The sequence below is a fragment of the Nicotiana tabacum genome, chromosome 3 (assembly GCF_000715075.1).
Source record: "Nicotiana tabacum cultivar K326 chromosome 3, ASM71507v2, whole genome shotgun sequence".
NCBI lineage: Eukaryota > Viridiplantae > Streptophyta > Magnoliopsida > Solanales > Solanaceae > Nicotiana > Nicotiana tabacum.
Window position 1 is genome coordinate 42,838,538 of NC_134082.1, and position 11,042 is coordinate 42,849,579.

Consider the following 11,042-nt stretch of genomic DNA (forward strand, 5'->3'; position numbering starts at 1 on the left):
ACTGTATTGAAGTTTGAAGGACGTATATTAGAGACACCCTCCATGGGCACTTTAGCTAGAAAACGAATTCCCCTCGGCACAAGAGATATGCCCATCGCCCTTTTTATAATTATTTATTAAGATAATTATTTATTTGGAAAAAAGAGTGCATGCTGCTTGTTATTTGTTTATCTTTTTTTTCCCCACTGGTTCAGTATTCGAGTTAAAGCCCCCAATAAAGTCAGAATCGCACTAGACAATTTTATGTTGGAGGATAAACCGTTTTCCCTAACAAAGACGACTTCATGAGTTTAGAGCTCGAATCTTAAAATCACTGATTAAAATTGAAGGAATACTTATCATTGTATCACAAAAGTATATTATTCGACAATATATACTGATGACATACAAAATAATTTTTTTTTTTGTTGAACTGACATACGCAATAAACTTAATTTGAATGTTCTAGTGCTTTTTGTTGGAGAAATGGTGCCTTTTAATAGTAAAAGTTTGATATTAATTTGTATTGTATTAAGGGGAGGAAGTGGCCATGATCTCTTATGAATTACCATTATGTCAAGAACTTGGAAGTGTCATAGTTCCATGTAATTACTCTTGCATGTTCTTCCCATAATTTAAATTATGACCTTTATTACTTTCATCCACTCACTCACTCATTCATTATCTACCCTACAACTCACTCACTAACTAATGCACCAATCTACTAACACGTTGTATAGGGTAAAATACTTTGTATTAAATAATTGTATGAGGAAGTGACACGCGGAACCAAAGACAAAAAATAGTTGAAATAGAAGGCAACGATCTCGTCTGTTATCAGAGAGAATGATACACATAAAGATGAAATAAATGTCTGCCACCCAGTAATATCTAATGAATAATATTCTACAGCATTAAGTACACTACACATTACAAGAAATATGACATTCACTACCCGTCGTTATATATTCTTCAATGATCCTCATAATTGACCTTAAAGGGAGACTTGATCCTAGGACCTTGTTCCCTAAGTGTAGCTATAAATAGTGAGCTATATTATCATTGTAAAGCATATGATTTTTCTGAAAAACATACGCTACGCGCTATTCAAAGTTCAATATAAATTGTAGAATTTTACGGGTAAACAATTTGGCACCCACCGTGAGGCTTAGACAGTTGTGTAATTAAGTTGGTCCATGCCTCTTTTACTAACGTGTTTGATTATTTGTTCTTAGCAAAAATCATAAAAATGGCAAATAATGGTGTTAACAACACACACAACCTTGAGGCCCAAAGAAATCACCCTCGGCATGAGGATTCAATCAGCGATACCTGCAACGAGGGGAACGAGGCCACACCGCGGAAGGCGATACCCGTGACATGTTCGAGAAGCGACTCTTGATAATGCCGAAGAGGAGCACATCGTCGAAGCGGTAAGGGTCCTGTACGAGCAACAAGAGGCCATTCTAGGCCATCTCACACGGTAGGATAAGGTAATGACAGAAATGAAGCATGCGTTATCGGGTGCTTCGAATAACGCGAATGGGCGAAGTCTAATTTCTCCCGGTGCTCCCGCCACGGTATATCTTAAATTTTCTAAGATTAAGTTAATGCCCTCTTTCGCATTTAATTCTCAAATTATTTGATTTACTGTTCAAATAAAATAAGTGCATATATATAAATTTATCGGTAGGTTTGTACCAAACCAATAATTTTTTATATATAAATAATAATATATAAATATAACAAAACAATAGCTAAATGATATATATTTTAATTTTTAAATTGATATAAATATCAGTGTAAGGGGTCGTTTGGTTTGAATACTGCTTATGCTAGGATTAGTTATGCTGGTATTATTTTTTATCTACTGTTTGGTATGTTGAATTAAAAATGACAATTGCATAATTTCTAAGAAGAAGATATAAGTTAATTCGGCACTAATTACCCCATCCCTACAAAGTATAAGTTATCCTAGTACTAATTTTAATTCCGGAATAATTATACCAAGTTTACTAACCGAACAAAGTATTAAATTAATATTAAATTTTTATAGCTCGTACCAAACGATCCCTAAGTGAACATTTATTCGAGGCAGGTTAGTTCGGTGCAGGAATCCCTTATGCAGGGTCCAAGAAAGGAGGGCAAAGTACAGTGCCACATATGCAATTTCCACTCCTCTACCGTAACGACGTGGCTGATTTCTCTTCATAAAAGCCTTGAGCACCAGACGCAAAAGGTTGTTAAAAGAAACTAAGTTACGAATGCAACGTTCACTGCGCCTTCGCCAATTTCCCTTTCTCATACTAGTAACACTTCCATTTGCCAAACCCACACGAATAAGATCGACCAGAACTTACAAAAGTTCTGATTTATAGTTGGAATTTCGTGATTCAGTAGCTGCAGGATGAAGTTCAATCTTCTTAGCCAGCGGATTTTCATGGCCAGGCCATATCTCGGACCAGTTCTGGAAAGGAGAAGGTACGCATTCTCCACTTCAGCTTCTGCGCCGACATGGGAAGGAGGCGTTTCAATGGTTCAAGGAGCTTCCAGGGGCATTGGCTTGGAATTTGTAAGTCTTCTTTCTTTCTCCCTCTCTCTTTATCTGTTTCTTCTATGCTATAAAATGTGTGTGGGCATAAATTTTTACAAAAGCTCATACGTTTGGTTTTCAGATATAAAAATATATCATTCTTTTTGTAACGAATTAACTAGGAAACAAGTATCACATAAACTTTCATTCCATACATTTTTTTCCTTTTAGTCCTTTCTAAGATGATTGATAGATTTGTTTATTTGAGAACTGTTTGCTTTTAGCATTTCGATTTTACATCATATACTCATAGAGATGACATGTGATCTTAAAAGATAGAATTTTCCCTTGGTCTCAATTTATGTGACACTTTTGGCTTCTCGAAATTCAAACTATGTGAACTTTGACTAATATTTTAAAATGTATTTTTTCATCATATTGACATGAGAATCATTACAACTTATATTACTTTTCATATAGTCTTTAAATATCTAAATTTTAATTTTAAAATATTGAGTTAACGTAACCTAATTTAGCTTCAAAGATTAGTCAAATTGACTCTCGAAAAGCGAATAGTGTCACATAAAATGGGAGGGAGGGAGTACATTATATACATCACACCCTTGGGGTGCGGCCATTCCCCAAACCTTGCTTGAATGGGGTGGTCTGGGCACCGAGGTTCCCTTTTGTTTTTTAGTCAAAAATCGTCCCATAAAATGGAACAGAGAGTTATTTATTAGAGAGAATAATTCATTATAGTGTTCGAGGACTGTTCCTATGTAGTACCATATAGTAGTATTTGAAATTTTGAACTGCTTGTCTTTAATTGTGAAGAATAAGTTAGCGCTTACATAGGCATCTATCATAAGACATTGTATGCTGTCCTATGTGCTGTACGGCTTGAGCATTTGATTGATCCGGCATTATTTGTTGCTTCAAGTGTTTAACTGTTTAATTGCATGATTCTTTTGATGAAAAGATGCAATTAAGGTCCATTTAGTGCAGATGCCTATTATGCCAAGTATGAACCACTTAAATCTCAGCAATATAGACGGAGATTATGGGCATTGTCTAATTTGTCTAACATAATATGGCATGCTATTGCTGATTAAAGAAATTGCTTCGACTATGGTAAAGAGTGCCTTTCTGTGTCTCTAGATTATATTGGTTTTTGGGGGTATTAATGGAAAGTCTGTGTCTTATTCTGAATACCGTAGCAATAATGTTGAAAACCTGAAAGGGATTTCTTGATTCTGGGTATTCTTTTACTTTTAGCCCTCTTTCTTGAATTGATGTTGTCTCTGCTTAGTTCAAATAGAAGAATTTTGCACCTAACACAAGCAGAGCGTGCCTAGTATATTATTTTGATGAAGAAGGTGGAATCATAAACCAAAGTCTTTCTCTGGTACCAGGTTTTAGATTAAGCCTTTGATCCAGGGAAATGGCTGTAGGGCGCCTTTGGCATAATTGCACGTAAAGGACCAAGTTCTTTTATAATCCAAATCATTGGGTGTAGTGCACCCTTATCCATACAGCAAGTTAAAATATAGACTGGATTTCCAATTTCTTTTCTTCTTCATTTTCCATTCTTTTTCTCTTTTCCTTTCTTTTCCATAGGTCTCCCTTTGCCATCTCATTTTTCGTGATTCCCATGTCACAGCCAAAATTTGCACAAATGAAATGAAATCTTACAACCTTCATGAAATTTGAAACAAAGCAGTAGAAATTTTTTCTCTATGACCTTATCAGGTATGGCTGACATATAAATCAAGAATTTGGCTTGACTTACTGGAGTAATCATTAGGTTCGTTAAATTCCTTATTTGATATCTGTCTACATGAACTTTTGTTTTCGGTAGGGTGGTCCGAGTATAAGAGTTCAAATCTTTTGCCAACCCTAAAATTTAGCATTTCTTGATATAATTTTCTGTGCATGGGAATAATTCTTCGAACAGGATAAACCAACATTACCTCTATTTCGTCCAATCATTAATGAACTTTGATTGTCAGTTAATTATCATATTCTTTAACTGCTCAAGCAATGTTTTACCTGAGTTTCCCACTAATGCAGGTCAGACAATTGTTAGAGAGAAATGACAAAGGCTATATTGTTGCAACGTGTCGTAATCCTAGTGCAGCACCAGGGCTTCTGGAGTTGAAGAATAAGTTTCCGGAGCGCCTTGACATTCATCAGTTAGATCTTACAGTGGAAAGCACTATGGAGGTATATTTCAATAGTTAGTTCCTTACCCACTTTTTCCTTTATCCTTTTTGTTCATAAGTGGGATGACTAACTTAGCTCCACTTGCCAAAAGAATCATTTGAGTATTTCTTGGATTCTTGTCAGTCTTGTTTGTTCATGTACTTTCTAGTATTTCATAACAACGCTAATTCTCAGGACTCAGCCAAATCGATCATAGACAAATATGGCTCGCTAAACCTTCTAATTAATGCATCTGGTGTTCTTTCAATACCCAATGTTATGCAGCCAGGTATATTGTTTCTTTGTTTTGTTTTAATACATTTATCAATCTTAGATTGGACATTGTTGCGACTTATAATGATGAAACAGATAGATGATCCTTCCCTTTCGTTGAATTATAGAATTGGTGAAGTGAATCATTTATCTTCTCTCTTTTTTCAGTACAGAAACAACACTGAGTAAGGTGCAGAGATCATCCTTGCTTCTTGCTTATGATATCAATGCTGTTGGTCCAATTTTGGTTATTAAGGTGCGGTATTTTAGTTTCTGCCATGCTGCAGGCAAAAAGAACTATTTCTGTATCATTTCTTTTGCAGCAGCAACCATTTCTGAGCAATCAAGAATTTGAATGCTCAACCATGAATATCTTGTACCTGATGTTTGACCGACAAACTAGTTATTACCCTGTTAACGTGTAAATGATCAGGAATTGTCTCCCTCTCTCCTTGAAGAGAAGGAGCTAATATTTTTTAACCTGACAATGAAGCTAAACCACTTAGTTGAAGTTTGCCTCCTTTATACCAAAATTTGCTGACCAAGCAGATTATAATAGAGTAGCAACTTTCTTTTCCCAAAGACGAACATTTTCAATATTTTTTCATCAATAATCATCAAACAGGCCACCAAGGGTTAGGCTTACTGGTAAGAGCGCAGCGCTTGATGTGTTGGTAGGCGCACATCACTATTTCGAACCGCGCAGACAAGAACCCTGGTATTCTGTGAGACTTTGAATCTCTCTTAAACCTTATGAGTTATTAACGCAGCGATCTCTAACCCTTTGTTAGTAGTAATGTTTAATAACCAGTTATTAACAAACTATACATCACAACCTAAGCGAAGAAGTGGAGAAAAGATAACGTGGTAAAATATCCTTCAATAATCTGCACAATTCTAATTTGTCGGAGATGTCTCAGTATGTAGAAATTCCTTGTTGTCATAATGAGAGATCTTAGTCCAGAGTATTAAGGTTTCCATTTCAAAGAATTTTTAGCAAATCTTCCTTCAGAGGGTTGAATACTAGCTTGTCTAACTTGATAGAAGTTAAGATAGAAGACAGGCAGATGCTTTATGTTTCCTATAAATTTTGAACAATAAAATAAAGTAATCTGAATAAAATATATTATCCTATCTGAGTTGTATTGAACTGCCATCATCAAATTAAGGTGGATTGGATTATCTTGGTGAATTTAGCGAAAAATAAACATGGAGCATATAGGAACCTTATTGTCGGACTCGCTGTCATGCTGAATCTTAGTCCAGAACCTTAAAGTTTCCATTTCAAGATTTTTGGCAAGTGCTTCCCTCAAGAGGGTTGAATAATAGCTTGTCTAACTCTTTGTTGTTAGCAAAGCTAACTTGATAGAAGTTAAGAAAGAGGACCACCAGATCCTTTAGGTTTCCTATAGATTTGAACAATAAAATAGACTACAACAACAACCACAACAACAACCCAGTATAGTCCCACAAGTGGGGTCTGGGGAGGGTAGTGTGTACGCAGACCTTACCCCTATCCTGGGGGTAGTGAGGTTGTTTTTGAATAGACCCTCAACACAAGAAGATGAAATGCGGCAATAGAATAGTAACAACAACGTAATCAGAAAGATAGTACCAGCGAGCCAAGAGTCAGAAAATATACCTGAAAAAGCAGTATCAATGAGCAATATCAATAATCAATGCAGTGACAAGGTCCTAGAAAATAGTACGAGCACAACATGTACCGCTGACATACTAAAACACGACACTGACTGACTAGACTTAAACACAGAACGGAGTAGAAAAACGCTCAACTAGCTACTAACCTTCAAACCCTAATGCTCTCCCTCCATACCTTCGTATCAAGGGCCGCGTCCTCGGTGAGCTGAAGTTGCGTCATGTCCTGCCTGATCACCTCTCCCCAATACTTTTTTGGCCGCCCTCTGTCTCTCCTCATACCCATCAGAGCCAACCGCTCGCACCTCCTAACCAGGGCATCTAGGCTTCTCCTCTACACGTGCTCGAACCATCTAAGCCTCACGTCCCGCATTTTGTCTTCCATGGGAGTCACGCCCACCCTTGCTCGAATATCTTCATTCCTAATATTATTCAACCTCGTGTGCCCGCACATCCATCTCAACATCCTCATTTTTGCTACTTTCATCTTCTGGATATGGGCAATCTTAACTGGCCAACATTCTGACCCATACAACTTGGCCGGTCTAACCACCGCTCTGTAGAACCTACCTTTAAGTTCCAAGGGCACCTTCTTGTCACACAAAACACCAGATGCTAACCTCCATTTCATCCAACCTTCCCCCTATACGGTACATGGCATCCTCGTCGATTTCCCCGTTTCCCTGGATAATCGACCTAAGGTTCTTAAAACTTCCTTTCTTGGGGATGACTTGTGAATCAAGCCTCACGTCGTTGTCCAATTCCTCCGTAACATCGCTGAACTTGCACTCCAAGTACTTAATCTTAGTCCTGCTCAACTTGAAACCTGCCCTATAGACTAATCTAGATAAATCATATTTTCCTATCTCAATTATATTGAGCCGCCATCATCAATTGAAGTTGGAAATTTTTTATTATCCTGGTGAATTAAGGGGAAACCATCATCGAGCGTACAAGAATCTGATTGCTGGACTTTCTGCATAGAAGATCTTGCTAAAGTTAGACTCATTGGAAAAAAAAAGGAGAGATCTTGCTAAAGTTAGCCGTCCACTAGTTATATCAAGAAACTTAGAAGAATGATCTGCCCATACACGTGTTTCATGAGTTACCAAGTGCTGCATTGCTAAAAAAATGTAACAGGGATGTGCTGATAAGAGATTCTGTTATATTATATCTTGTCAAAAATTGAGGATTCTCAATGTTAAATTTACCTTTATCTTTTTCATATTGAATACCTCATTACCTTACATGTTGTAACCTTTAGTTTATGTTTTGGGTGAACAGCATATGTGGCCTTTGCTGAAAGCTGGAGGTGGGTCTGGTACTGACAAGGATTTTGCTGTTGTTGCTAACTTAAGCGCAAGGGTGGGATCGATTGGAGACAATAGTTTGGGAGGGTGGCATTCCTATCGTGCATCTAAGACGGCCTTGAATCAGTGTATGCTTCTTAAATAAATCCATTTAACCGGTTACTTATTTAACTTCTGCTTATGGATGGTAAAGTTGAAGTTTTCCATGAACTTTCTTTGATCCAGCAATATATGGTGTAAGATAATAGAAAAATGATACCAAATGTATTATAGATATCTCTAGCATGATCATCGAAGGCAAGATTTTGCGTACAAGGATTTGAGGATATGTTGCACGGTTAGGAAACAATTACTAATTGTATTAACCACTTAACAGGAAAAGGAGAAACAAAGAAAAGAGATAAAACAATGGTTCCAGTTTTATGCATTTTATGAACTGGAAAGTCAATTGTAGGGGAAATGAGAATCAGCTTTAGATGATCACTAGAATGTCCGCTCACTTCAACCAAAGAGCTTCTCTTATAAATTATATGGTAGATGCTGTCAAGAGACTGGTGGTAGTAGGGGTCCAAACACGACAGTCTTCACCTTGGCCAGGTTTTAACTTCTTCTGGCTCAGTCTGGAGCGCAAATCTTAACTAGATAAATGTTTTTTTGCCTAAAGAATCATAGGATAGGTGAGTAATTTAGTTTTCTCTCCTTAAAGGATATTGAGTGTGAAGTTCATTCCTCTCTCCGTATCCTTTCTATCTTGCTTACAACTCAGTTTAGAGATGATTAGCGACACCAGCACCCTTAAACTCATCAATGCTTGGGACATACTTGGCTATGTTTTGATTGTTTTGGGACAAGAATCCAATAATGTAATTCGACAGATATCACTAGTGTAGGGCACATCTGCCATTACGTGGTGCATTTTCTTCCGAGTATCATTTCTTGTGGACACACACAATAACAATTCAGTATGATTATGAGAAAACGTTGGAATGTTTCTTTTTTAGTTCGGGATAAACTTCTTCAAGCATTTCTATAATTCCATAATACAATGACTTAATGTTAGGGTAATTCAATATATGTTGAGGTCTGCTAAATAACCAAGCAAAATCTTGGTGAAATGTTATGCATATTTCTGGACCCATGTCCCTTTAAATTCAGCTACAAATATTTGGTTTTCTTTCCTGCTTTTGAGGACATTGCAAAATACACAAGGAAATTGGTTCTACAGAATGCATGACGAGTTCCTGGTTGTTTTTCCTTTCCTTGTACTATTTTGTAAGCAACCAAACAAGATAACACTTGAATGCTTTCTGGTGCTATTTGCAACATTGGTTAATTAAGATTTCATCACATATATTTGTTTTTCAAGTCTTGTTGAGTATGGAAATCAGAAAAGGGAGAAACTAATTTTTTTTGGCTCTTCGATCTTAAGTTTAGTGAGCTCCGACACTGATGAAAAGGCGTTAAAGTGCCCCAGACTCTTTATAGGATAAATATATACAGTGGTGTAGTGAGTTAAAGTCAATAATGACGAGGTTGGCTTGTTGTGTACCTGAATAGTCTGACTGAAATTATTAGATAAGTCCTCAAGTGGGACTAAATCTTTAGTTCATGCTAACCATGTCTTAGTGCTGCAGTAACAAAGAATGTGGCGGTGGAATTTGCGCGCAAGAAGGATCCAATTATATGCATTTTGTTGCACCCAGGCACGGTGGACACTGATCTCTCTAAACCATTTCAAAGAAATGTTCCAAAAGAAAAACTTTTCGCCAAAGAGTACTCTGTTCAGAAGCTGCTCAGCATCATAAACAACACAAAGAGATCTGATAATGGCAAGTTCTTTGCATGGGATGCTCAACAAATTCCTTGGTGATCTACTTGGTTTTGATTGATCCTTCCCTGATCATATTCGAGCAGCAGCTTGTTTTCTTAGTTGGTCCTTACAGGAATATTATCTTCTAATTAAACTGTGAAATAAGCAACAAATTACAGTTTCACTTTTATTTGTGCTTAAAAAAGAGATCGTACAGTTGCTCCCTGGAATGAATTGAGAAGTTCTCCCCGAGTTGACACGAAGACTGAAATAAGTAACAAATGACTGTTTATTTCACTTCCATATCTGTATTTTTTTTTTCGGTCTGATGTGGTGCTCAAGTGTCCTGGTGGCATTTCCAGTCAGGCAAATAACATTTGCTTTGATATATGCATGTCCCCAGATACTGCTATTACATTTCTGACCAAAATTAGTTTAGAAAACACTTATTATGACAATTTTGAAAACACTTTACTCCGTTATTAGACTGATTTTAAACAACAATAACGTTCTTTATTATGAAAAATTAATAAGTTAACCAGCTTTCAATTATAAAAATTTGAGAGGAAATATCAACTTGTTGTGAGCTGCTCCGGAGTGCCTTTCCTGCCTGAGAAAAGGTAAGAACACTCACGGTGAAATGCCCCGATGAACAGGTTCAAACTGACACACCCAACTCAGAGTTTGTATAGTATTATAGTAAAAACTGTATGAAAAAGTAAAACATAGTGCAAAAATTCTAAATGAATGGAAGTCACAGAGTGTTCTCTCCCCGTTGGAGATCCAAAAAATCTTCTATATCTACATGTTGAACGATATAGAAGATTTTCTAGATCTCAAAACTTCCATTCATTTAGAAGTGAAGGGTGTTCATAAAAAATTTATACTAGGTATATAAACAATTATACTCCATATATACATCAAATTATTTTTTGTACATGTATATTAAACTTTGAACATCTTTAATAAAGTTTCTGATTTCACCACACTAAATCGGATATTTACATCAAATCAATAAATATATACTTCCTCCGATCATTTTTACTTGTCCACTATGGACTTTGTACATCTCTTAAGAAATAATAAATGAAGTGCATAATTTACCATGATACCCATATTAATTGATGCATATTTTTAAAGGATTTGAGAAAATAATTTGAAATAAGTAATTAATATTGTGGGTATAACAGGAAAAAAGAAATTGTATTCTCTTGATATGTTAAAAGTGACAAGTAAAAGTGAAAATTTATTTTTAGAATATTGGACAAGTAAAAGTGAA

The 11,042-nt window shown here is 36.3% G+C and overlaps 1 protein-coding gene across 2 annotated transcripts; it reads left to right on the forward strand.

Annotated features, from left to right (window-relative positions):
* Positions 1-2,101: 2,101 nt before the first annotated feature.
* LOC107826979 (uncharacterized) lies at positions 2,102-10,060 on the forward strand. 2 transcript variants are annotated; one of them, XM_016654022.2, is made up of 6 exons: positions 2,102-2,551; positions 4,583-4,735; positions 4,910-5,003; positions 5,161-5,243; positions 7,928-8,081; positions 9,580-9,719. In XM_016654022.2, the coding sequence occupies exons 1-6, from the start codon at positions 2,387-2,389 to the stop codon at positions 9,588-9,590; spliced, it is 660 nt and encodes a 219-aa protein (XP_016509508.2). In that variant the 5' UTR covers positions 2,102-2,386; the 3' UTR covers positions 9,591-9,719. The 2 variants fall into 2 exon arrangements, with proteins under 2 accessions (XP_016509508.2, XP_016509507.2); XM_016654021.2 differs by having other exon boundaries at positions 2,109-2,551; positions 9,588-10,060.
* Positions 10,061-11,042: the final 982 nt, after the last annotated feature.

Coding starts and splice junctions, on each gene's coding strand:
- LOC107826979 (XM_016654021.2), top strand. CDS start 2,387: ATGAAGTTCAATCTTCTTAGCCAGCGGATTTTCATGGCCAGGCCATAT. Junction 2,552..4,582: donor GGGGCATTGGCTTGGAATTT/GTAAGTCTTCTT, acceptor CCACTAATGCAG/GTCAGACAATTGTTAGAGAG. Junction 4,736..4,909: donor CAGTGGAAAGCACTATGGAG/GTATATTTCAAT, acceptor GCTAATTCTCAG/GACTCAGCCAAATCGATCAT.